The 27,465-nt window shown below is 28.8% G+C and overlaps 3 protein-coding genes across 10 annotated transcripts; 2 read left to right on the top strand and 1 right to left on the bottom strand.

The window, feature by feature from the left end:
- The first annotated feature begins 256 nt into the window (after positions 1-256).
- Positions 257-10,050, top strand: LOC145199490 (protein O-GlcNAcase-like). 5 transcript variants are annotated; one of them, XM_090081006.1, is made up of 12 exons: positions 258-313; positions 472-620; positions 2,134-2,185; positions 4,858-4,955; positions 5,184-5,314; positions 5,437-5,605; positions 5,929-5,992; positions 7,621-7,719; positions 7,856-8,443; positions 8,574-8,764; positions 8,851-9,273; positions 9,399-10,050. In XM_090081006.1, exons 6-12 carry the CDS (start codon positions 5,507-5,509, stop codon positions 9,921-9,923), a joined length of 1,989 nt encoding a protein of 662 aa, XP_089937132.1. In that variant the 5' UTR covers positions 258-313; positions 472-620; positions 2,134-2,185; positions 4,858-4,955; positions 5,184-5,314; positions 5,437-5,506; the 3' UTR covers positions 9,924-10,050. The 5 variants fall into 5 exon arrangements, with proteins under 5 accessions (XP_089937130.1, XP_089937132.1, XP_089937131.1 ...); XM_090081004.1 differs by lacking the exon at positions 5,929-5,992 and having other exon boundaries at positions 257-313; XM_090081005.1 differs by lacking the exon at positions 258-313 and having other exon boundaries at positions 389-620.
- Positions 10,051-14,269: 4,219 nt separating this feature from the next.
- On the bottom strand, positions 14,270-24,260 carry LOC145180221 (stabilizer of axonemal microtubules 1-like). 2 transcript variants are annotated; one of them, XM_090081647.1, is made up of 2 exons: positions 16,640-16,926; positions 14,270-16,036 (listed from the first exon to the last, which is right to left on the bottom strand). In XM_090081647.1, exons 1-2 carry the CDS (start codon positions 16,684-16,686, stop codon positions 14,635-14,637), a joined length of 1,449 nt encoding a protein of 482 aa, XP_089937773.1. In that variant the 5' UTR covers positions 16,687-16,926; the 3' UTR covers positions 14,270-14,634. The 2 variants fall into 2 exon arrangements, with proteins under 2 accessions (XP_089937773.1, XP_089937774.1); XM_090081648.1 differs by lacking the exon at positions 16,640-16,926 and adding an exon at positions 24,043-24,260 and having other exon boundaries at positions 14,440-16,036.
- On the top strand, positions 17,904-24,019 carry LOC145180242 (tetratricopeptide repeat protein 14 homolog). 3 transcript variants are annotated; one of them, XM_090081649.1, is made up of 13 exons: positions 17,904-18,205; positions 18,306-18,474; positions 18,761-18,883; positions 18,995-19,061; positions 21,264-21,358; positions 21,504-21,550; positions 21,752-21,898; positions 22,159-22,227; positions 22,354-22,473; positions 22,693-22,815; positions 22,901-23,024; positions 23,386-23,513; positions 23,588-24,019. In XM_090081649.1, the coding sequence occupies exons 1-13, from the start codon at positions 18,171-18,173 to the stop codon at positions 23,712-23,714; spliced, it is 1,374 nt and encodes a 457-aa protein (XP_089937775.1). In that variant the 5' UTR covers positions 17,904-18,170; the 3' UTR covers positions 23,715-24,019. The 3 variants fall into 3 exon arrangements, with proteins under 3 accessions (XP_089937775.1, XP_089937777.1, XP_089937776.1); XM_090081650.1 differs by having other exon boundaries at positions 17,946-18,205; positions 18,290-18,474; XM_090081651.1 differs by lacking the exon at positions 18,995-19,061 and having other exon boundaries at positions 17,924-18,205.
- Positions 24,261-27,465: the final 3,205 nt, after the last annotated feature.

Genomic DNA, 27,465 nt, shown 5'->3' with positions numbered 1-27,465 from the left:
AGTTAACTAACTAATTAATTGAGTCTCCTCTGATTTGAAGAAATGTGCATAAGTCGGTACTTTGTTTTAATTCAAATTTTCAAGGAAGAACGTTTTTGCTTCAATCTTAGATTAGGTTACTGGAATGCGGAAACTTACAAAATGGCAATAATTAAAATAAAAAAAAAAAAAAAAAATCGTCAGAAACGCGTTTGAACCGGCCAAACCGGTTCTAAACTAGTTTTGGCTTTGAAAAAAAGGGGGTAATAGTTTCTAACATACTTCTGTTTTTTTTTTTAAAACTATCAACAACAAATTTTTTTATAAAAATGAAGTAAGTGAAATTCTGATCGGAATTTATTTGTGATAACAATGCTCCGTTAACTAAAGTGTTTTATTGAGATTTCATATTCAACTTGTATTTTACCAAGTGGCTGACATCATTGTTTATAAAAATTTTTACTCTATCTTGAAACTTTTTTTTAAATTAAGAATAAGCTCTGCGAAACATTAAAATTTGAGAAGAAAAATACCAAAGATTACAGATTTTTGCCTATGCTTTTCTGTTCACAAAGAAAATAAAGAGTTCTGTGAAATGGTTGTTGTTGAAGAAAAACATTTTATTTGTGGAGTAGTTGAAGGTACAACAAAATCTGTTAGATTATCTTTACACATTTGCTAGTTATGCTATATATATGATGCTTTTTTAGAATGAAGTTGAAATTACGATTACCTTTTTGCATATAAGAATAAAATATATACTTATGTATATAAGATTTTTTGAATGGGGATATAAATTACAATGTATGTATGTATTTATATACTGAGTTTTTTGAATGGGGATATAAATGTCAATGTATGTATGTATTTATATGTGAATTGTTTTAAAAATTTTTGAAAAGGATACTAATATATTTTTTTTATTCTGATATTTTTGAATGACGATTGTCTAGAATTGTTAAATATAAACAATGATTTTAAGTGAAATTTGTGTTTTATTTTAATGGTTAATGCTTTGCTAACATGAGTTAACAAAGTTATAGAATGATTACAATTTCATGCAGTGAAAAGATATATCTAAATTTTTTAAAGCAAAATATTGTGAAAGGTCATTGGTCTATAATGAACAAATATTGTAATTGTTTTCATTTTTGGCCCACAAATTTAATTTACAATTTAAGAATGAATAGATTATAATTAATTGTGGATGATTACTAGGCTTACATGCTAGTGGCCATAAAGTTATAAACTTTAAAAAAAACTCATTATTAATAGCAAATAGCATTTTGGTTTATTAATTACTGCTAGAATTTAATTAACATTTGTTAGTCAAATATTATGTTTGTAGAAAAAGAGGTTTAAATTGATTTTATGACCTAAAAGAAAACTTTTGATAAAAATCTGACTATCAATCTTTTTGCTATTCAAATAATAATTTTAGTACTTATGTATCCTTAAAACTATTTAATTTTAAAAAACTTTCTTAAGTTAAATTCAAAAAGAAATTAATCATTGTATATGTGTATATGTACTTATGTACATACATGCATGCATACACATTATATATATATATATATATATATATATATATATATATATATATATATATATATATATATATATATATATATATATATATATATATATATATAGCAATTATATTGTAATGCTTTTTCTGTTATGACAGCCAACCTTGCTAAAAGAGATTAAAAGTTAGTTAATAATTTTGTTGAATGTGTTGGCAGTTTTACAGAAAGGATTTTCACTTACAAAAGATATTTTGTAAAAAGAAAAGTGGAACAGGAAGCATTTTAAACAGGATTTTTTTTTTAAAAAAAAAAGAACAGAAGTGAATTGAGTTTCTATAGTTAAATATTTAGTCATTTAATCTACGTCCATTTATGTAAATGTTAAATTTCACTGATGATTCATGAATATCTAAAATTAATCATATCAGTATTTAATAGTTAACATTGTCAGAAAAATGATGATTTGTTTTACTATATATATTTGACATATCTGAAGGTCTTGAATTCTGTATCAGTGATACCTTGAAGAATTGTAGGTCTTAGTGTATGTATGTATGTGTGTATGTTATAAAATTATATAGTATTAATTGGATTATATATTACTAATATGGGAACTTGTTTTCAGGTTTTTATGGCCGTCCTTGGACATGTTTGCAGCGAAAAGACTTATTTTCAAGGTAACAAATGTTGGATTTTGCAATAGTGTAATCTGCACTGAATCCATTCATAACCACCCCTATCATGGGGTGAAACTGTTGTAACCTAAAATGTTATGAGACTATGCACTCTTCATTTTACCTAATAAACATAATAACGTTCTATTTTACAAAATGTTTATAGACCAGCAAGATGGTGTATTATAAAAACAATCAGTCTGATAATTACCATGGTTTCTTAACTTTAATATCATTAATGAGCCAAATTATGTTATATTCTTAATATACCAGATCACTGATGAAAATAGCACGAAAATTGGTTGATTGCTGCAGATAAATTTAAATGTCTTAAACTCAAAGTAGATTTTTCTGCTGGTTGTCTACCAAAGATATTGATACTTTGAATATATTGTTTTGTTTTATCAAAACTTTTCTTTTTCTTGTAGTTCTCTTATAGTAGTTTTTCTTGGTCTTCTTAAACATTTCTTGTTTTCTAAATTTCCAATATTTTGAAAATTCTTTACTATTCAGCAATCTGAATTTCTACACAACTGAAATGTTGCTTTGCCTTAAGGATTTCATTTGGTAAGCTCAAATAATCAAGTTTATAGAAGCTCTATCATTTTCCATATTTATTTACTATCTATAAGATGCTTTTGGTTAAACTGATTGAACAATCAAATTTTACTGAAAATATTAGCTCTATTATTTCATATAAATTTAAACAAAAGTAATTTCAAAGAATATATTTCTTAGCAAAAATCTTTGTCAAAAGAAAAAATATAGTTATTTAACAAATCTTTTAAAAATTTTACACTAGTAAATTTTTTGTTTTAATATTGCATGCAAAATAATGCTTTTTGTATTATCTGTGAAGAGTTTCATCAGACAAAAAAAGAAAAAAAGACTATTGTTCTCAAAAATTTCTCTGCCACAGTATGTTTTTTAATGTATCAATAATCAAGTGCATTTTTAGCTTAGACAGTAAAGTTTAAAATGTTTTGTTGGACTGAATGGGAAATAATAAGCACTTAGCAATATGCAGTTTTAAATTTTATTTTTTAGTATAAAAGGTGTTGATGTTTTAAACATTTTTTTAATAGCAATTTTTCGCTAGTGATAGTTTCCTACTCTTTACTACATTCACCAAAAAGATCCTGTAAGTTAATAGGTTGTAGATTAAACTATAAGATATTTTCATTTTGGACAAAAATCAGTTGGATTTCTTATAAGTATCAGTGGTAGGTGTTTCAGTTTTTAACTGTTAAAGCTAAAACTTTTATCAGACTTTTAATATTTGAATTTAAAACATTTTATATACACTTTACTGCAAAATTAAAACACCACTTATACATTTTGATTTATTTTAGTTGTCTATGTTATCATATTTTGACAAACATTAAGAATAGAACACATTAACAGAATTATTTTCATGATAATAAAATTGACTTTAAGAATGGTGAGAAAAAACTAAAGATACAGTTCACTTAACAAAATAAAGTAAAATGGTTATTATTGTTATATGCACTAATACAGCCTTAATTGAAACATTTTTGACTTATCAATAACAAGTGATACCACCTCTTGATGTTATTACAGCCTGACAGCACTATTCCATACTTTCAACTAGAGATCTAATCGTTTCTTGAGGGATATCTTCCCACACACAGATAAGACTGTTGCAGCTCGTCTAGGCTGTTAGGTGGTGGATGTTGGCTTCTGACACGGCATCCCATTATGTCCCAAAGATGCCCTATTGGGTTCGTATCTGGACTGCAAGCTGGCCACTCCAAAAATTGAATATAAGCATTATTTAAGAATTCAGTAGAAATGTGCACTGTGTGTGGACTAGCATTATCCTGCATAAGAAGGAATCCATCTCCAATGTACGGTGCAAAAAGTTCTAAAATATCTGCTAACAGTTTAGTAATAGTAAAACACACTGGCAGAATCTATTCATTTTTTGTATGTAATTATTCCTGAATTATGTTGTTATGAGTTGTATCTAGTTGTACAAAAAACACCCTTGCACTATTTCTTTGCAAATAATAACTTCCATCAGAATAGATTCCAGAGGCAATAAACTCTGCTATTTGAAAAAATATGAGGAGTCTGCCTTAAGACTCCTCATATTTTTTCAAATAGCAAAGTTTATTGCCTCTGGAATGAAGTCTGCCTTGATTCTTTTTTTTCAATCTCAAGTCTGCCTTGACTCTTTTGATCTCGGTGAATTTTTATAAGATATTTTTGTATCAGCGGAATTGTTTAGAGTTTTTGAATTTTCTTCTATTGGAAATAGTGTTTAGTTAGTAGAGAAAAATATTTCCTTGTTCTTCACTCATTTTGTTTTAAAAAAATCAACTAAAAAATAAATGATTTTGTAAAAATCATTTCTTATTTTGTTATTAATTTTTTTAGCAGTTTCTTTCCAGCATTATTAGGAAATCATAAGAGAACATACTATTTTTATGTTCTCTAATGATTTATCATGCTGGTAACCAATCTTATGAATGTTAACTCAGCAAATTAGTGCAAGGCTGGAAATCTTTGTATCATTTATATTTTATTTATCATCAGACTCATCTCTGAACCTCAAAGTTTGGTATTTTAATTATAAAATGGGTATCAGTATTTATAAACAATCAGAGATTTCTTTATTAGTTTGAGAATTAAGTTTTTTAACATAATTCTAGAATGCACAGATACTCAATGAACACATATATCTATGCTCCCAAGGATGACATAAAACATCGGGCTTTGTGGAGACAGCTTTATACAAAAGAAGAAGAGAGTATGTCTTTCAGTATAATTTTTGATGAGCTTTTGATCATTCTATATACTGTGTCAACAAATTTTCAAGTTCAAAAAGTATTTTATATTTTTAAGCATCAATATTTGTTTTAGACTGATAGGGGAGATCTAGTTTCCTCTTTTAAATTAAAGGCTAAGAAATTTTACCATACTTATTGTAATTTTTCAATTTACAAAATGAATAAGTGCTGTTTAAATTCTTGTTCAGCTAAGATAGAAAAGCTGGTAGCTGCTTCAGCATCTGAAGGTATAACTTTTGTTTATGCTATCTCACCTGGCCTTGATATTATGTTTTCCAGTGAGGCGGATGTAAATGCTTTAAAGAGAAAAATGAAGCAGGTGAGCTTGATATTTTAATGAGCATTTTTAGCCGTTTGATAACTGTTCATATATCTTTAGTAAAAAATCACTTTCATGTACATTCTTTTTGATTATTTAATTTTTAAGTATTTATACTTTAGGTCAGTAAGCTGGGTTGTAAAGCATTTGCATTGTTATTTGATGATATTAATCCAACTTTAAAACCTTCTGATGCTGCCATTTACAAATCATCTGGTCATGCTCAGGCAATTCTTACGAATGAATTGTTTGATTATCTTAAACGACCACAGTTCCTTTTTTGTCCAACTGGTAAGCTCTACTTTTCAACTTTTTGGCTATTTTCTTTTTAAATTAAACATTTATTTGTAAAATCTTTTTTTGGAATCTTTAAATCTATTCTTTAGCTATAAAGCTTTTAAAAAGTAAATACCAATATCTTTTGTTTGAATATTTTTGTATTGATGTAAGATTAATTGTTATAACTAGTTGGCAGAAGTTCTTTAAGATAATTCTATAATTTAAATCCTTTGGATCAAGAAGCTGCTGGACAGAAGTTATTTTGGAAATACTCATGATGTGTTTTTGAAATGACCAGTGTATGCACTGTGTTCATTCTATGTAATCTATTCTAGCACGTCCCTCATCCCTGTCGCAGACAACAACAGCATTGTTGGAAACAAAAGATTGAGAAAAAAGGTTTTTTGTTCTTTCAAAAAAACCACCCTGACATCCCCTATAAATTTAAAGAAAGTGTGTTAGGATTGTTTGTTGTGATAAATGTTGTGTTGTGTTCTATGTCAATGTTATGTTATGTAAAAAGAGCAGCAAAACCACTTAAATTCTCTACAAGTCCTATAACATTTGATTTCTGATAAATTTTTTTTAAAATTGGCATTGGTCAGTTAAAGCCTTATTTTAAATAACATTTGATAAAAATGTTAACCCAGTACCAGTTTTATGTGTTAAAGGTGAAGCCAAGAAATGTGATAAATTTTTGCTCTTGGCACAAAATTATAGCTTCCTGTTTTTTTTTTTTTTGTTTTTTTTTTGTTTTGTTTTTTTTTGCTAAAGTTTTTACTTCAAATTTTTGGCATTTTTTATTTCTTTTAAAAGATTGTTTTCTTCTTGGCCTCACTTCATTGTGTTTTAATATATATTGGTGCTGGTGACTTATATAAGTATTTGATGTTATAGAGCTCTTAGGAGACATCAAAAATGGAAAACATTTAATTAAGTATTTATATATATTGGCTGTTTAAATTTATATTGGCTGTTATTGTTTACTAAAAGTATGGTTTGTGTTACTCCAGTTTTGTCTCCTAAATGCTATATGACTGTAAATACTGGTCTTGCTACAATGTAAGAGGTTGTTTGAAGAGTTTAATGATTTCAACTATTTTTAAAAAACTAATTTTGTGTATTCAATCAGTTAAAACAAAGTTTTTCTTTTTTCTATCGAACACAACCTCTTGCATAAGCAATATCATGTTTTTCTTTTGGTATTTAATATAGTCCCTTGTTTAATCTTCCACTTTTCCACTAACTCATCCTTTTGACACCCACAAAGTATGGTTAGACTAACATTTTCTATTTTAAACATTGTTTGGATGAGTTTCTGGAATTACCCATTTTTAAGTGACACTGTTAAAGCCTGCAATAATTATTTTGCAAATTTTTAAAACATGGTAATAGTGGGTGGGTAAAGAGTATTTTTTAATAGAGTCACTTAAGTTTTCTTACCCTAAAGAGTTTTTTTTTTTTTTAACAAAAGAAATCCTCTTAGTGGTCAACCAATTGCATCAAAATCTGCTTTCAGATTTTAATCTTGCTTTTGATTTGTTTAATTGATTGGTTGATTAAAATGGATTTGTTTTGTTATTTTGAAATTATCAGTTTGGTAATAAGTAATTTAATCCATGGTTGTTGCACAATTTATTTGATAATTTCTGCTTCTAAAATCTTTTTTTTTTTTTTTTCTTTTGTGCAAAAAAGGATATGAGATCCAACATAATTTAAGGTGTTTTGTTTCATATCCTTTTGTTTAAGCTGCCATCTTGTTTCTAACTTCAATGCTGACAGTGAGAAATGATCAATTTTACCGCAGTTTTAAGTTAAATTGTGAACTTAAGGACAGAAATATTCATTTTTGTCTCTCCACCTCAATTTTCACTTTTAGTATTGAAGGAAATGAAACAAAAGGTTTTAACTGTCAAAAATTCTTTTTTGAACAATTTTTTTTAATACATGGTAGAGAATTTAAGTTCCTTAAAGGTAATTTTCATATTATTTTTACTATTATTCACACCTTGAACTTTCTCTTCTAGAATACTGCAAAACACGTGCTGTTCCTTCAGTACAAAAGTCTGAGTATTTAAATATGTTGGGGAGCACATTGCGTAAAGAAATTGATATAATGTGGACTGGTAATTGATGTTGTTTTAATGATATTCTAAATTTTTAGCAGAAAGTTTTTTCTTGAAATAATTTTGAATTTAGCTAAATTTTTACTTTTTGTTAAAAATCTAAATGAATTAAATCATCTGTTTAAAAATTCATTAGGGGACAAAGTAATTCCTGAAACAATAACAAAAGAATCTATACAGGAACTTGGTGATGTTTTGCAACGAAGGCCTGTAATTTGGGATAATATACATGCAAATGATTACGATCAACGTAGAGTTTTTCTTGGAGCCTATTGTGGTAGACCAGTAGAGCTTTATTCATATCTTAATGGTATACTGACTAATCCAAATTGTGAGTTTGAAGCAAATTTTGTTGCTATTCATACACTTGGTACATGGTGTCGTATTGCATCTAGCACTTTTAATGCTAATGATGCTCTATGTTTCGATGATGTACCCATGGCTTATCTCTCAGATGATGAAAACCCAAATAATGATAATAGTGAAATGACAGTTGATTTATTACCATCCCTTTCTGTAGCTGATGTTGCATCAATTGTATCAGAATATAATGCAAAAGATGCTCTTAAACTAGCTCTTTGTGATTGGATCAATGAATTTAGTAGGGTTAAAAAAGCCCCTTTGAAGTCATACTCTAAAAGAAATTTAAAAGCAACTTTAATTAATGGGCAGACAGTACTGACTGCAATTACCTTTGATATGGATCACCCTTATAGAACATCAGGTATTGTTCAAAAATAATTGTTACTTTCAAGTCTCTCTAGTAGTTCTTTTTCTAGTTGATTTAGCTGATACTCTAGAATGAAACCTCTCTTACATTTACAATTTCTTTAATGAAATTTTTTTTCTTACAGAAACTATAGCAAGTATGATTGAGGATAAGTCTAAATCAATGAATCTTACTATTGGCTGTATTGGTCTTCTTACAGAACTTTTTTATCTACCTTATGAGCATGGTGAGAAAGGGAACCTGCTTTTGCAAGATTTTACTTGGCTGCTTAAAAATGTATGTGATATACATGAGCAACCTCCGAGCAAGGAAAAGGTTAGAAGTTATTGGTTTGCTCTTGGATTAATGTAATTTTGTTCTGCAATTATCTTCAAGAAATAACTCTAAATGTTTAATTTCAGGTGTCTTGTTGGTTCGATAGATTGCTGCATTGCGATCAGCTTTGTAATGACATTTATGTACTCTTTGAAAATTTTTGTAAAATACCTAATGAAGCTATTCTATATGATTTGTATCCGTATCTATGGGATTTAAAAGAAGTTGTACTAAGTTTGCAAGCCTATGTAAAATGGTTGAGTGATTCAATTTCATCAAATATCCCTTTAGTATTTTTTGAGCCTTGCTGTGTTGAATCCTTGAGTCTGTCTAGCATACCTGTTTCAAATGACTATATTGAACCTTGGCACATAAATTACTTAGGAGGTCTTACTGTTCATTTGCATAGATTACTCCCTTTTAAAGGTGGCTATCTCTTTTTGGATAATGCTCCAGATATACCTTCAAATAATGTAGTCAAGTTACGATGTTACACGCCCCTGGATAAGGTAGCGACAGTTTAGTTTTTTGTTATTTTCTTCTTTATTAAAAGAATTATGATTCATAAAGTCTTATAAATTCTTCTCATTTTGTTACATAATGGAGTATCTTATTTGTTTTTATTTGATTTTAGGAGTCTTTATATGAGTTTTGCTCTTCACTATCCGCAAATAAGTTAGTTGATGCAGAGAAAACTTCCTTTTATTCGAAAAAAGATATTGCTGGAGATTGTTTAGTAGGCTGTTATATTTCTAAATTTCCTAAAACGCTTTTTATCGTTGAAGATAATGATGGTTTATGTGGTTATATAGCATCTGCCCCAAATAATAAAACTTTTATCGAGCATATTGAAAATTACTGGCTTTCTGAAATAAAAACTAAGTATCCTGAAAGTGATATATATTCATACAAAATTCCTAGCTCTCCGGAGTGGAGAAATCCATCCTCTTCGCACTTGACTTACATGTTCAAAAGTAAAGTTCACGATGAATGTGTTGTCAAAAGACTTCTTAATAGTGTACTTTGTGTTCTTAAGACATGCGGTGCCACTGCTACGTACTATCAGCTTCAAAACGAGTCACATCTTGACATGTACATGAAAATGGGGTTTTATCCTACCGAAAATGTTTCAGACAAATTAATCTACCGGATTTTATGATTTGAAGTTTCTTTTTTTTTTTTCTTTATCTCATGTAGATTTTTTTTTTCTATAAATGTTTGTATATACAAAAATTTTATGTAAATGGTTATTATTTTGCTAATATTTATTCAGTGGATGTTTTTCATGTTCACGGTAATTTTTCAAATTTAAAATCTCTGCAGACTATCTTCTGCCCACTTTTAAAAAAGCGATTGCTGCGTTAAATTTAGTTCTAAATTGATCCTGGGAAGATTTATTGTTAATAAAATAAAGTGAAGTGGTATTATCCTTGATAGTAAGTGAGAAGAAAGAAATAGCATACTTTAAGATTACGTTAGTGACTTAGTAAACCTGTAGTTTATTACAGGTTACTTGACGATATATATATATACCTCAGTCATTTTTGTTGTTTTTTTAATGTTACGTAGCACAAATCAAGAACTTTAATTCACGGTAATTTATCATCTTTTTGAAAACCATATATGTTCAATCTAAAAAAATACATATTTAATAGTATGAATGCCAAAGACCAATTTTGAGCATAGTATTTCAGCGTAGTTATCAATTAGATGCGAGACTTTCGAGATCAATCGAAGGTTTTCGCGTTTATTTTATCCAAATGTAATGAAAACTTAGTATTGTTCAAAGAGAAAAGTTAACAAGATTTTTATTTGATTCGTTAGTTCCGGGAAAAATCATAACGGAATAATTGTATAGATTGGTTTCTTGAATTAAAGCCGTTAATAATGATCTATCCGTTAAAAATTAATTTGCTCATCAAAATTGGAACTTCTCAACAGAATTGGAATCTCTTCATAAATTCTTTCATTCGTTTGAGTCCTTTTTTACTTTAAAAACTTTCACGTGTTTAAAAGTGTAAATTACATCTGCATGATTTTTTATGTTTTATGAAAATTTCTCGAACGATTCCTAAGTTTTGATTTTCTTAATTGTTACTTTTAAAATAAAATATCTTTAATATACTTTTATTGTTTGTAACTCTTTTTCTTTCATTTTTTCGTTTTAATTTTTAACAAATTAACCGTTGGATTAGTGAAGTCACATGAAAAACTTTTGTCATTACTTACAAACATGGCTAGAGCCTACTTAGCAACTCCACTTACCTCAGCCAGTTCAGAACGTGCCTTTTTACAGTCAGGAAACATTATCCAGAAGAGGACAAAACTAAAGGCAGACACGGCTCAAAGGAGTTTTCGTTCAATTGAACATAGACTGCTGTCGACAAACATCCCTTTGGATGACCTGAAAGAGAAGGCGACGATTGATGTAACTGACACAAAGGACGAGTCTGACGATGAATCACTTGAAGGTGCGATTGCGTCACAGTCACAGTACCCTGCTACTGAGGAACAGACCCTAAGTTAGGACCCTAGCATGAAAGACCTTAAGGAAATAACCAACCTCCGAAGTAGATCTAATTGATTCCCTATGAAACTAGGACGTATTGATAAAAATGATTAATTTCATTTTATGATTTTTGACAGAAACTGGTTAATTAACCAAATAAAATTTTTGCAAAACATCTTGCCAAAAACATTTTCTAAATTCTTGTTATAATTTGTAAGCATCAGAGTCAGGTACAGAAAAATATCCTGTGTTCACTATTTCGGTCATTTTTTTGGATGCCGATACCGATATGGCATTGGTCTCGGTAGGACAGATTTTCCCGATACCAACTTTAAAGTATCTTTGATGTTAGTATTGTACATATGAGACTTCCGAGTCTCTGATGCTTAATGATTTTTTTAATTATTACTATTTAAAATGTCATGTTTTTTTTTTATTATGTAATAATTTTTCGTTAGTGAAGAGGATATCTATCAATTGGAAAATTTTTTTAGAAAATTTTCGTAATTTCCGATGATAATTATTATATTTTTTTCAGAAAATTCGGAATTAATTGCATGTTTCTCATTTTTTTACAGCTTTCGTCTTTGGAAAAAAAACTTTTTTTTCGGTTTTATTACGGAGCTAACGATTTAATTAAATTTTAGGAATAATTGATACGGTTTAAATACGGGGAACTCATTTTTAATTAATACGTTATAATTAATTGATCATTACAATCATGATTACGATCAATCGTAAAATTAATGTTCTAATTGTTACGTCATGAAATTTATCGAAAGTCTCTTCTTTACATCAAATAGTTTGACAATCTCTGAATCAGTGGGGTTAACAGTGGAACTTTCTTCTTTTTTTATAACTTGATCAAGTCTATAATCTCGTTCTCAGTACCATTAGAATCAATTTTCAGTTCAATTTTCCAACCTAGAAAATGACTTTCGGACACGATCAAATATTCTTCATAAACTTTTGTTTTGTTTTCTATCCCCTATTTGTGCTTTCCTGCGAAACATTTACTTTTCCAAATACACAACCCATTCTATTTTGGGTTACTAAATATTTCATCTTAAGAAAAAATCCAAAATTTGAAAAGCACTAAATTCTCAGTCATTTGTTAAAATAGATCCACGTATTATAGAGGTTTGTGAAAGTCAAAGTGACCACAATTATATAATTGCTCTTGAATGTGAAGCCTTTTGGGCCACTCTTTACTTTGTGGCCAGACTGATTGGTATTTTTAGAGCAAATGATAGACTTCCTAGCATCAGTTAAAACTCAATTGAAGGAATCACATCGATGATCAGTGTTGACCCCGGGATTTCCAACAAACTTTGGTGAACAACATTGTCAAACATTTTTGCTTTAAAAACTGAAAGTTTGAAAGGTCCTTGGTGAACTATAGCTCTGAAAAGAATAATGCTAAAAACACACCAGCCGTAAGGATGCTTTCTTGAATTGGGCTTGAATGTCACAATAAAAGTATGCGACTTTGAAATCACATGAAATGACAAAATAGAAATTGCTTAAGTCAAAGATTTTTTTTTAGGTTTTCGTAAAACTCAGGAATATTTTCCCCGATGACAATCAGCAATGACGTTTCACTCCTGTGTCTTTTGCAAGTGAAATAGTGAGTAGCCTATAACCTTTCTGAATTGGAATTTTTGATTCGTTATTTTCATCGTGTTTTGAAGACATGTCCATCATACCAAAAATCATTTTCAAAAAGCCTCCTCTACCATCAATTTCCAATTTAATGAGAATTTCTGAAGAGTATTTTCTGACCTTAAAATTCCTGAACAAGGCTGCAAAGGTTTAGACAATTAACAACTGTTCTTTCTTTTTGATCATCGTTTTTGCTGACAAAAAGTTTTGAAACAGAATAGTAATTAACAGATTTTTCTGCTTTAGAAAATTTCTTTTGAAACTGTGGTTCAACAATCTTTGAACTGCTGGTAACATTTAGTTTTGAAATCAGCTTCCGAATTTCGGTATTTGAGAGACCTGTGAACTAAATGTTAGGTTGTAATCAAAATTGTTTTAGTGGAATTTTTTGTTGAAGGTCCAGGTTTCATTAGAATGGTATATCCATTCTTGATAAAAAAGAAAGAAAAAAAATTTCTTTCTGAGACACATGCTCATAAAAGTTGAAATTTGAATTAAAAGTTATGTTAGAACCAGCAACATTTAGGCCTTAATATTTCCTGCAGATAATGACAGATGATCTTAAAAAATGTAATTTTTGATGTTTCTACTTACATGGCTCGAAAGGATTTCATGGAGGGGGGGGGGGGGGTCTGCTGATAATTAGCGATCAAAAAAAATTTGTGGGCTCGTGCGTTGTGGTATTAGTTTATGGATTGCTATCCTCTTCAATTACTATAGATATCGAAGACTATGATCGAGCAACGTAAACTTCTAGTTTTTAGATTTTTTAGTTTGTTGCTTGATGAAAAAACTACAAATAAATTGTTTCGTATAGTAAAACAAAACAAGCAAAAAACCTCAATATTTATTTAAAGACTTTCACAAAACTTTATATTTTAAGGGTTCATTTTTTTATTATGTCATCGCCGTTCAACTCGGCTGCCGGTTTGAGATAAATCCATAACTAACCCTTTAAAACTTGAAATTTAGAACTGGGAAATTCCTAGGACTTTAGAGCCCCTCGAAGTGTCATAAAATAAAAATAAGAAAATTTAAATTGTATAAAAAGGTTTTCCTAAACAAAACTGCGTCATTCTTCTAACGACATTATTTCAATAAATATTAAATTAGCTAAATTACATAAAGGTTAAAAATATTAGTTTTTGTTTGGCGGAACGTGGTTGAACCCAAACGTTCATTTTATTTCTTTTTACAGGTTGATAGATTCTGAATCGATTTTAAAACGGCTAATTAACAGGAGAACAACTTAGTTTAAAGATCTCTTTAGCGAGGGAACTCGCTAAAGATGGCTTGTTTAACGTAGGTAACTCTCAAAAAAGAAAAAACCAAGATAGTTACAACAAGATATATTGTAAATAAGAAAAGCGAATTAAACAATAATTTAAAAAAAATATAATAATCGCCATAAAATTAAAAAATAATTCAAAAAATCTCATTTATATCAGATAGTCAATCAAAAATCAATATTATTTATAAAAGAGGTTAAAAAAAAAATTACAAATTTTTCTTGTTTAATAAAAAATAATCTAAAACTACAATAAAACTCTGATAATTCACTATTTTAAATTAAAAATTTTTTTACAATAACCTATTTTTAAAAGTTCACAAAATATTAAAACATTGTAATAAAAATTAAATCCCTCAAGAAATACTAACATATGGTTGGATGTCTAATACATTTAAGGATTCCACTTTTTTAAAATGTCACTACTTCCATTACTTTTTGAGTAGATATATCTGGCCTTATTAGGCTTGTATCAGCTAAGACATCTGGAGCTTTAAAAAATTGATGTCCATTTTTTTCTGCTGTAAATATATATCCATTGATAGATGGTTTATTTTTATTTGGTTCTAAATACTTTGCAGGACAGGGTGTAAGTGCTTCTCCTCGATAAGTATCTTTATACATAGTAGAAAACTCCTGTGGACCAGTAAATGAAATATTATCTCCTTTAGGCATACATAAATTTTGGCGATCTGCTTTTAATCCTACAAAATCAGTTTGGAAAGTTGTACGACCATCAAATTTTCCAGGCAGACCTTTGTAACCTTCAACTGGCCTCATACTTTCTCTTGGATTAGTTGGCCAGTGCTTAAAAGCATCTTTATGAGTAGTCAAACCATCAAAACTACCAGGTTGCAAACGTATGTAATTAGGTCGAGCGCTTTTAGTAGGGTCAACATGCTTTTTTGTGTAATCATGTTGAAATGTTGTTTTGTGATTAAATGGATCACATGATGCAACCCATCCCACTTGTGGTATCCATTTGTTTCTTCTCTGAACATTCCATGGCTTGTATGTCGTATTATTTGTTGTTTCAGTGTCAAGAGGATCTCTAGACATGTGTGTCATTTGATTAGGTCTACAAGTCAGAGCACGCTTACCATCTAACCATTTGAAACTATATTGAGAAGTAGTTTGGTGATCAAAAGGTTCATTGTGTTGAACAACATGTAGTGGTGGTTTTGCTGATTTTTCTGGTTGAGCATCTTTTGGTGAGTAGTCAATTCTTGTAGTTGTCTCATTGGAAAATTTTCCAGTTGGCAGTGTTAAAGCTGACTCTGGTATCTTTAAAGGATCTCTTCCAAGATGCCCAATATGTTCCGGAAAATCATGTTGAAAAGTTGTCTTGTGATCAAACTTACTTGCTGACAATTTAATAAGTTGTAAAGGCCTGAATGCAGCATTTGTCTGAGGATCCCATGCTTTGTAAGTTTCTTTGTTTACAGTGGTACTATCAAAAGGTTCACTATGCTTGATATAATTGTACTGTGGTTTACAAGACTTATTTTTTTCTGGAAACTTTTGAAAATAATCATGTTGGTAGCTAGATAAACCTTCAAAATCTCCTGGTACTTTAACAAACTTAGCAGGTTCTTTCTTTAGTCGAGGAGGTATTGCATGTGGGATATATTCTTTTGAATAAGTGCTAACTCCATCAAATGGTTGATCACTTAATGCTGTTGCATCACTGGGTTTAAAAGGTGCTTCAGCTTGATAACCAGGAAATTTGCGAAAAGTATCTTTATATTCAGTTATAGCACATGGACCATTTATTTTATGTGCAACATTTGGGCGATGAATGCAATGATGACGACTACAAAATAATAAATGAATTCAGATTATAGTTCAATAACAGCTAGTTCACTTATTCTAAATAACAAGCAAGTCTTGATTAAAGCTTTAAATAACATTTTGTACTTCAACTATTATCAGTTAGAATTCCTCTACCTAAAACAAAAAAGCTTATCACATTTTCATAACTGATGTCAATTCTGAAAATTTTCTGAATGTTACTTAGTATTTTAATAATGACCTTTAGATTCAAAAATTAAAAAAAAAAAACATTAATCAACTTCGATAGTGTTTGTATTTTGTAAGCAACCTTTTTTCCAATTAACAATAACAAAAATAAAAGAGCAAAACTTTTGGCGATAAAATTAAATACAAATGTAGAATCTTTTGATAGATGATAATCTCCAGGGCTTCATACAAAAAAATAATACCTGAATGATTTTAAGGCAGATATATTAACACAAAACAACTATGAAAACTATGATCTTGCTGCACCTTAAATAATTAGTATATATAAATGTAAAGAAAAGGTCATGAAGTAGTATAGCAAGATTGTTAAAATAGGACTGTAAAAGCTATGCTAGGAAACTAGCAACTAGTCAGTTTACAACTAAGTTGCACTTACCCACAAGTACATATTTGGCATATACAAAGCATCTTTCCTGTCCCCATTTTATTTTGTTAGCGATGTTAGACTAAAAACAGTTTCTGATCTGTACAGAATGCTTTTCTCATGTATGAATAATTGATCAGGCTCAGCGTTTATCGCAGCAATAAATTATTTATTAACTATTTATAGAAACCGACTTGATAGACTTGAGGTTCGCAAATCATTTTGTTTTTTAGAATTAAGTTTTTTATATATATATTTGTATATGTACTGTTGTTATGGAGACGTGCCAAGGTTGCTATGAAAATCGTATTTAGAGATAACCTCCTCCTTCATGATTTTATTCACTTGAATTCAAAACTACAATCAAAAGTATTCAGTGTAATCAGATGTAGTCCGTTTTTTTGTTTTATTAAAAAAAACCTAAAGTATTCATGTCAACCGTGGATTTTATCACCCATTGAAGCAGGTTTTAATGCGTTGTGTGTGTGCTCGTATATTAACGATAGGCTCAGAAAAGTATCTGAGTTGTGCGTACGAAGTTGGTTTGTACAAACTATAAGGATTGACAATATCTTGTATTTCACAGCATAAAATAATACAAACCAGTTAAAAAGTTGAAGGGTCCTAAGCTGTTTTGAAAAACCTTCTCCCTCTTCCTACCTCGCCTCACTTAAAATAGCGAAATCAGTGTGTTAAACCCTTCCCCCATCATGACTTACCTATTTTCATCACTTTTTATAGATTTCTATTATTTTATCATCATCGAGTTATCATCATTTTATTGATACTTCATTGTTTCATTTTCAAATTTCAATAAAAATGTCTAGATAATCGACATGGTTTTAGTGGGAGCGCATAATTACCTATTACCGTAAAAATCATCTTTGAAATAGCTCTGTTTAAAGTCTTTTTCAACTGAGAATAGATTCAACATGACATTAAAATAGAATTCTTTTCAAGCTAAAACTGCCTTTTCTCATTAGCAAAAAACATTTTTTATAAAAGTAAACTTGGGGTGGTATTTCAACATGCAAGGTGTTTATTTCCTAAATCCTTTAACTATTGGTTAAATTTTTAAATTTTATGCTTATATAATTTTGAGTGTTCATCAAACTGTCAAGCTTAGTTTAAAATCATTTTCAAAAGATTTATTCAAAAATTAGCAAACAAAAATACATAAGGTCATGAAAACAGTTGGCTAAAAATCATCTAAAATGTGCAGCAATTAAACAGACCAGATCTATTCGTTCATAACAGTCCAAATTAAATAGAATAAGGAACTTTAACAATTTTTCTGGATAAGCGAGTAAGCGTTTTTAAGAAATAACTAATGAGATGGAATTAACGAACATGATGCTAAAACGCACAACCTATTAACAAGGTTGCTCATGCCTCAATTTTTAAGTTATTAATTTATCATATTTGATAAGTTTAAAAGTTAAACAATTACATATATATAAAAATAAAATGATTGTAAAAAGTTTTATACCAAATACATCAGCATAAAAGTCATTGAATTTTGGAAAAACCAAATTACACAATCATGTGTGCCACACTCAAAGAAGATGTAGGAATTAGGTACTGGCCATGTTCTATTTATCTGTAATATATTTAATCTTAATAACTATTTTTTTTATGCAACTATGCATAATACTATGATAGAATTTTGCATTTTCAGATTTCATGAACTACTTGCCAGATTTTCAGTTGATATTAACCAATGTAAAAAAGTTGATAAAGCAACTGCTAATATTTTACCATTAAAACAAGAAAATGACAATTCTGTTTACCCTTTGGAACATTACATGTGTGTAGGGACTACATTCCGACGAAAAGCTTTTTTTAAGGTTTAAAATCCTTTTTGATAAACAAATTTGAATTTGAAATCCTTTTTAATATATATATATATATATATATATATATATATATATATATATATATATATATATATATATATATATATATATATATATATATACTTGTATTTGAAAGCCTTTTTGATATATATATTTGTATTTGAACGCCTAGTAATCTTTAAACCCTTCTTTAGGTTCACTAATATAGCAGTTGAAATATTTTCTTTTAAAAGGTTGTTTAATGTGCTTAATAGTTTAACAACATGTTTTATATTAGAGTATTCAAGTTGGTGATGTCATCTTTGGAAGAGTATGCAATATATTTGACAAAGTTGTAAATGTGTTCTTAGTATCAGTTCTTTGTGGTCAAAATCGATGGATTGAAGACTTAAAAATATTGGTGATTTAAAAAGTTTTATTTAATCTAAATCATTTGGGCAATACTTAATTCAAGAATTTCTCAGTCTTTTAATAAATACTTTTAAGTTTTTTTGTTGTATGTTTTGAATAGGCTTCTGGCATTATTGATGATATTAATAGAAATGATAATGAATTGGAAGTTGGTGACAATGTTAAAGGTGCATTAAAATTTAAAATCAAACTCTAAACTGCTTTGTATAGTTTTGATATATGCTGTATTTTCTCTAGTAAGTGCCCATCCTCTTTAAATTGGAATTTGAAAAAAAGTGTTAAATAGGTAGAAAATAAAAGTAAATTAAGCAAGAAAAGCCTTGAAAACAAAGTTGTGTCTTTCTCTGGATTATTATTAGTGTTGTTATCGACTTTGACTAAATCTAAAGTTGACTAGTTGAAAGTCGAAATTAGTCAACTTTGAAAAACTGAATAGGTGATTTAATTGACTATGGGTTTCCTACTAATTGACTAAAAGTCTATTTAATCGGGTAATCACCCTCTCATCCTTATTTCTATTTTTTCACTTGATTTAATTTTATTAATCTTTAATATTGTTATGATGCTGACCAATTAGTAAAGAGGTATCTTTATAAGTCGTTTATCTTATGCGTGAGAATATAATTCATACCAGTTTTTTTAAATCAACCAAAATATCTGACCGTTGAACCTAATTTGCTGTATCACATAAACTTAACTCTCAGCTTACTGTATGTACCACCACTTCATAAATATGTTTCCTTTTTCTCATAGTAACCAATTGATGCTTCTTAAAACAAAATGTTAAGTAATGAGTTATGATACTTAGTTAAGGAAAAGTTAAGCCGCCCCATCTGTCCCGACTTATCTACGCCACTGTTTTTTATTAGTTAAATTTTTGTAATTTTTTTCTTTAACTGTTGTGAAAAATGATGTAAAATGCTCATTTGTGTTGTTTTTTTTTTTCTTTTTTACTTTATGATTGTAATTTTGTTTAATTATTCGATCTTAATTCATCTAATAGATTAGATGAATTAAAAATGAACAAAGAAAATGCTCTTGATATAGCAACAGCATGTGTTATTATAACAGTATTACATACCACCTAGTTTTTTTGCTTACTCTCTTAAAGTTCTATTTGTTTCATAGCATCTAAAAAATAAATTGTCAAGCAACATTAAAGTGTATGATTATAATAAAATTTTTTATTCAAATATTTCGGCTAAATCCACTTTTAGTCGACTTAGTTGATTTTAAAAATGTATTAGTTGATTTTGGTTGATTTTGAAATATACACTAATTGATTTAGTCGACATTCGAATAATTTCAAAGTCATAGCAACACTAATTATTATCTTAAATTATTTTATTTTTCTTCTCTTTTTCTGATTACTAAAGTTAAGTTTGTAAATTTTTAATCTTTACATATGAATATACCTTTGATTACTATTACTTTTACTATTCCAGTGTGTTCTATTAGTATTAGTAAGTCATGTACTAACTGCTTCAGAATCTTTTCAAATATTTTTATCAATATTTATTCAAAATAAAACTCTCAGTCCTCTAAAAAAATTTATAAATCACCCTCCAGTTTTTGGTTATACAAGTAATAAAATGGGGCAACTTAAACCAAAGCAACTTAAACCAAAAGATGGACTAAAATGCAATCTAATCAATTCTTATATTGCAAGCATAAAAATAAATTACATAATCCATCGACAAACAGCTACTGTTTTTTCTACCTATGTCCAATATGTTTTTATTCCTACAAATTTCTTGTGGGGTACTGGTATGGGAAAATACTGTCTAACTAAAAATCATTTTATCAGTTTTCTGTTATTAAGATTGAGCAATCCATAGCTATCAACAACAGAATTTTAATAGGTTATACAAAATTTGTGTGCAGAAGTTAAAAACCAATCTACTTTATATGGCATGATTTTGCTTTTTTGAACTTTGTGGTTTGAACAAAATAAATTTATCTCATGGTATGGTCCAAACCTTAAAAAAGTATTCATAAATACATGACAATCAATAAGAATATTGATGCAGCAATTCTTTAGGTATTTCTTCATCATTAATATTATGTCAGAAACAGGTTGTATTTGCTATTAATATAAATACTGAGCAAATATTTGCAACTCTAAAAACAAAAGATTGGATGAAAGTTTTAAATCTGACTATTGAGCACAAATTGATGAGAATTGATTGGATGTAACTTAGTTGACCAAAAATGTATATATATATATATATATATATATATATATATATATATATATATATATATATATATATATATATATATATATAGGTGTATATATATGTGTGTGCGTGTGTTTATGTATGTATATGAATATATATGTATATATATATATATTTATTATGTATCAGCTGTTATAACATCTGTGAAGAAAACATCTGAAGAGATTACAATATCATTCAATGATAAATGTTTACCAGAGGCAACATTGAGTCATTTTCCACTGGTGAGTTTTAATTCAAATTTCAAAAATGATTTTTTATTTAATCCAAGTTCAAAAATACTGGTTTTAGTTGTTAAAGAAAAACTTTAATACTTTAATGTTTTACAATTTATTATTTTTTGTTTTTTGCTTCTTTTATTTTTTACAGGGTAGAGTTGAAAGTAGCAGTTATTACAGGGTATCTCAAAGCAATAGGTATAGAAAGTTTGAATACATACTTTATATTGCTGGAAAATGTCTTTTTTTAGTTATAATACATTAGTTATACAAATGAAATCTTACTGTGTAAGTAATAGTATGTTTATATTACTATGTAATATAAATGCCTTTACTATGTAAAGTATTTACTTATATAAATAATAATAGTTATATTTTTATACTTTATGTATATTTTAGCTGCAAAGATTTTTTTGAAGATAGTGAGTCAAGAAATCTTTTAAGTCATCTAAGTAGTTCTTCATCTTTCATTGATCCACATGGTGTTGAAAAGATACTTGATCAATTTCATGTTGATCGAAGAAGTACTTTTATGAAAAGTCAATAGTAAGTTTTTCAACTTGAAATAAATTATAATTTTGTATTATTTATTTAAAAAAATGTTTTCAATCTCCCTTATTCAAAATCGAAAGTTACAAATTCTTGTGGTTAAAACAAATTGAATGCTGCACCCGGAAGTGTTTAAGCTTCTCTTTGAATTATTCAACTAAATTTTTATTAATTTTTTTAATTAAATTTTTTTTGTTAAAACATTATTTTTATTTTTAATAAAATCATTTTACTAAAACTATTTTAATTATTTGTAGTTGTAGATGTCCCACTGAAACTGCTGATTCGTTGCGTGAAAGACAATCATATAAATGGTCAATGGATATGTAAGTAGAAATTTAGTGATCTATACTAAATATTTATCTGATTCAGTGATCTATATTATATTCTATATAGCCTTTTGGCATATAGCAATCTATAAATATATAACTTTTTACAAAATTTTTTAAAAGGGTTGGTGCAGGTGTTAAACATTTTCGTGAGAAAGAAGAAAAACAGGCAAGAGATTGTTTTGATCAAGCCATAACCTTCTATCCCAATAATGTTGAAGCTTTTGTTGCACGAGGTGCATTGTAAGTTTCATGTCTATTAATTGTTTTTTTGTTTTTTAATTTTTAAATTCTTATAAGGCTTTCTTTTTGATATTCATCCAGCTTTCTTCTTTTATTTATGAAAAAATGATTTTAAATCTCCAACAATTGGAGATTTAAAATCATAATTTTCAATACTCCAGGCATTACAAAAGTAACCTTTCAATTGCAAAATGTATATTTAAGTTTTTTTATACATAGAAAAGCAAATAGTAACCAACTCAAGGATGCGATTCAGGATTTTAAAAAAGCTTTGCTCATAAAGCCAAACCATAAGAATGGAAAAAAGTACTTAATAGAAACTTTGTTTAGTCTCTCTAAGAGGTAATACAGTTTAACATGTTCTGTGGAGTTTGATGCATACTCTTGTGAAGTATTACAATTAATTGATATCTTTTTTTCTTCTTAGCTACGAAAAGGATTCAAAATGGAAAGAAGCAAGCCGTTGCTACAAAGAAATTCTTGATTATGATGGTGAAAATACAGAGGCCTTAGATCATTTAAAACATGTACAGCATGTTTTGTCTAAAGAGGTCAGTCTTTCATATACTTGTTTCTTAGATTTTATATATTTTTGCTTATTGATTAAATATTTCTAAAAATGATTTGATTTTTTTTTTGAATTTGCGTTTGTTTAATCGTGCCATGTTGCTTTTCTCCTTTTTCATGCTTCTGACGCCATCTTGCAAATTCCGTGTCGGCTAAATATTTTCTTACACTGGTGAATCATTTTGTATTGTATTCCAACTTTAATAAAACTACTGGGTCTAAATTATTCTTTGGAGCCGTATTTTGGTTTTATGATGTTTCCATTCATATTTCAAATAATTTTATTGTGAATTTTTGTAATGTCAAACGTCTCATAATTGCTTGCGTAAATGGTATCTGATGGAGGTGGTGTCAGGGCGACCAACTGCTCCGAAGAGAATGAAGTTTCCAAGTTTAAGCACTGCCTCGCAAATCAAGATTGAAAAATTGAAAGAGTTGCTTGAGGCTGACACCGAAAATACTTCAGACTTTAGGTAGGTTTTTAAAGAGATATCTCTTAACATTGTTGTTTGGACAATATTTTTTATTGGTTTCTTTAATTTAAAAGGTCTTCCACGTCTTCCTCGTCATCTTCTTCTGATTCGAATTCTGAAGATGATTGGGTGGAGAAAACCTCCTCACGATTTGCGAATAGTTCGAAACAGACGGACAGAAGGTACGAAAAATTAAAATAAAAGAATGCGCGGTGTTTTCCAAAAAAATACCAGCTCAAGAGAAAAACTTCTTGGTAGCAATTCAGTAAAGTGTGCTGTAATGGATCATATGAACTTACATATACATGAGATTACATTAATTTTCTACCTGAAGTCAAAGCTATTCCCGAGTGATTTTCTTAATCATGGAGTCATAAACAGATAGTGGTCAGTCTTGTTACCCTGAGTTTAGTATTTATACACTGTTGCGCTGTATTTGAGCGCTCAGTGAGTCATGTTATTTTCTTAACTTTCATTGCAGAAAATAAATAAGAGATATTTCGATATTTTAAGGTAAATTTTCACTTACTTAGCCAATGTCATTCCACTTTTACCATTTGCAAACCGTCAATAACAATAACGTTATGTGACGTCAAATTTTGTCAAAATCTGCAAAAATACTTTACAAACTTGCAAGATGTCCTAAGTGGGAAACTTCGAAACGTTTGTGGCGCAACATTTACAAATTTTATTAAGTAAATAAAAGCACTTATTTTAAAACATAAGGCAATTTGCACTTTCATGCGCGTTTTCTTTTCTAAGTATCAAAAAAATAAAAACAAAAAAAACTTGTTGGTTAGACATCCTGCAGTTGAGCAAGCTGTTTTGATTTTTCAGAACGTTTAAATTTTTTAAAGCATTTCAAGTTTTACGTTTTATCTACGCAGTGCCACTACTTGTTTTTAAAATCGAGTGAAAGCTGAGGTTAGGTTTATCTGTTTTAATTAAAAATTGTAAAAAAAAGTCTTGAAAAATGTGAAATCTATTGGAAGACTATAAAGAGAAATGCTTGTATTGGTAACTGATTTAGTAAAAATAAACTTCTTAGAAATGGAGTTAAATCGTACTTAAGGTTCTTTTTTCAATTGACTCACAAAATTAATGAAAGAAAAGAAGAGTATATCTCTAGCAGAGCGGATTTGCATATTCTTGCAGTGAAGTTTTATATTTTTCTCAATATTCAAAAATATTTACAACAAAAAGACAAAAACGATTGTTTAATTTTCATGGTTTGTAAAGTATTTGGAAAAGTTAGTGTAGAAACTTAGGTTTGGAATGAACTTTTTTTCAATTTAAAAGTTTTTTGTATACGCGGTGCTTTTCCTCGGAGGATTATTTGCTAAAACCTTTTTTTTAAAATGTAAATCACAAAAATATTGGGTGCAAAAAATGTTGAAATTTAAAAAATGGGGAGAGAAATTCTACTCTAATGTATACATTACACTAGAATATAAGGCAGTCAACTTAAAAAATGGAACAGCATCAAACTATGATTGCTCAGTTAAGTTAATCTTTTTTTAAATGAAAGTGTAATTGTTTGGTCCAGTTAGAAATTAGTTTAATTTTGATTCACATGTTTCGTCTTCAAGATATTTTTAAGACAACACGAGATGGGTGAGACTTTATCAAAACATCAATAAAAATCAACATCAATTAGGAGCTCTAAAGTATACAGTTCGTTAAGTCTCAATGCTTAATGAGCAGATTTATCAAACGAACAAACGCGAAATTTGAATTCTGGTAACTGGAATTTGGTCAAGGTTCTCACGATCATAACCGAAGTAATCAAACCGAAATTAAATTACGATACACTTGAATTTAAAAAAATTAGTAATAAAAAACGTCATAAGCACGACGAAAAGTGACAAAAATAGGCAACTTGTACAATGAAATCTTGTTTGAACACAACGCATGCATATAAGGCGATGAGAATTATCTGAAAATTGATTTATGTCTAAACAAGGATTTTACTCCAAACTAGCTACAAGTTTACATGCAAAATTGTTAATAAGAAACATCTCATCTGGCGATCAATCTGCTCATGTGGTCGCCAAACTCCAGCTTATTTAAAAACGGAATTTTAAAGAACCAAGATTACATCATACAATTTCTAGAAAAAAGGCTTTTACAGCTCAATTGACAGCAAAATACTCATTTTCTTTTCAGGTCATGCGGCACAAGACATCACAAATAACTCCGACTGATTAGCTACATCCGATTAAAAGTTTTCAAAAATGAGCAGACGTCAAAAAGGTCTACCAGTTTCAGGGTGCTGGAAGAATAAAAAAGCGCATGTAGTCACTGGATAACTTTATGTTGCAGTTTTATTTTAAAAAAGAAGCAATAAATCGAGCAAAAAAACGTCTCTTAAAACATTTTGTAAGACCTTGTTGCTGTTCGCGATTAACAGCAAATCAGTGGTATAAAATATAAATAGGTCCACCAAACACATTTGAAGGCCACAGGCGAAAAACAGACATGTTATATTTCACAACTTTAAAGTTTGAAAGTGTCTTATTCTTCCATGGGATACATTATTTTTATCTGCTCTTTACTAGTGACAGGTAGTTTTTCAATTTGTTTGCATAGCCAGATAGATATTTATTATGAGAAGAAAATATAGGGATAAATAATATTAAAATTTGTGACATGTCTGGTTTTTCCTCTATGGTCTTCATCTGTGGACACTATCGTAATTTCAAAATTCAAGGATATATAATTGAAATTTTATTATTATCTTAAATTATTATTCTTTAATACAAAAAAAGGAAAATTTATCCTATCAAAGTTGACAACAATAAATTAGATTATTTTTAAAGGTGTCTTGTAGGGGCATTATGCCTTATACATCAGAAAACTAGATTCTGAATATTTCAGAAACAGCCATTAATTTAGATTCCATGTTGAATTTACTATATAATAATTTTACAAATAACATTTACAAAAATTTATTTGAGAATCAATTATTGCAAAATCATTTTTCAAAAAAAGCGAAAGTTTTATAATTTTTTTTATAGATTTCATTTTAAGTTACATTTTTCTCAAAATTACATGTTTCTATTTTATTATGTCATTTAAAACAAGACAACCGTGTTACTTTTTGGATTTAATTCACCTAGTTTAATGAAAATGGCTGTTGTTAGTTCGTCGACTGCTGTTTTTGAATTTCTTGGAGTCAGGTCCCAGTTTTGATCCGCTGTAAATTCAACAAAAGTTCTGATGAAGCTGTGTAATATGTCCTGGGTATTCCGTTGAATTTTGTAATTATCCAACTGCAGTTTGCTCTGGTTGTAGAAGGAACATTTACTTGATGAAATCGGGTAATATACCCAGATGCTCGTCAAAAGAGAAATTATCAAAGGTAATTCTCATATTTACAGAATAAAACTATTTTTTAAACTCACTTTTTTAAAAATGTTATTACAAAGTTAGCCTATTAATCTCTATAGATTTTGATGTTTTTTTTACCTTAATATTTAAAAAACTATACTACTATTTATATCAAATCATACATTGGTAATGAAGGATATATATTTATAAAATTTCGTATTTAAGTATAACTTTTGAAGGTTGAGTGGAAAATGCTAACTAGGAATTTCAATGCTCCAAAGTAGTGAAACAGAACCAATCATATCTTCTTCACCAAGTAACTCAAAGCTCTGTGGAAAGAGTTTCTCAATGTTACCACCTGGACACGCCCACAACTGCTCTTCTTCATTTGCTGTAACAAACTTAATCTCTCTTGCCATAAGTTTGGGAAGCATTCAAGCTGAACAAGTTGCTTCAGGTTTATTAAAAAAATAAGTGAATGGTGATTGCTTTCCAAGAGGATCAACTTTTTCTTTATCAACTGTTGGAAACCTATTGGTTGTAACTACTGGTTGTCCAGCTAACAAAGTAAATCGAAGATCATTAAAACAAGTATCCTTACAGGTTATAAAAGAACTTCAAG

The sequence above is a fragment of the Hydra viridissima genome, unplaced genomic scaffold (assembly GCF_058129835.1).
Source record: "Hydra viridissima isolate aposymbiotic clone 2 unplaced genomic scaffold, HvirCarnegie_v1 scaffold_3, whole genome shotgun sequence".
NCBI classification, from domain to species: Eukaryota; Metazoa; Cnidaria; class Hydrozoa; order Anthoathecata; family Hydridae; genus Hydra; species Hydra viridissima.
Note: the sequence above shows the minus strand (reverse complement) of the source record. Positions and strands in the feature narration are given on the sequence as shown.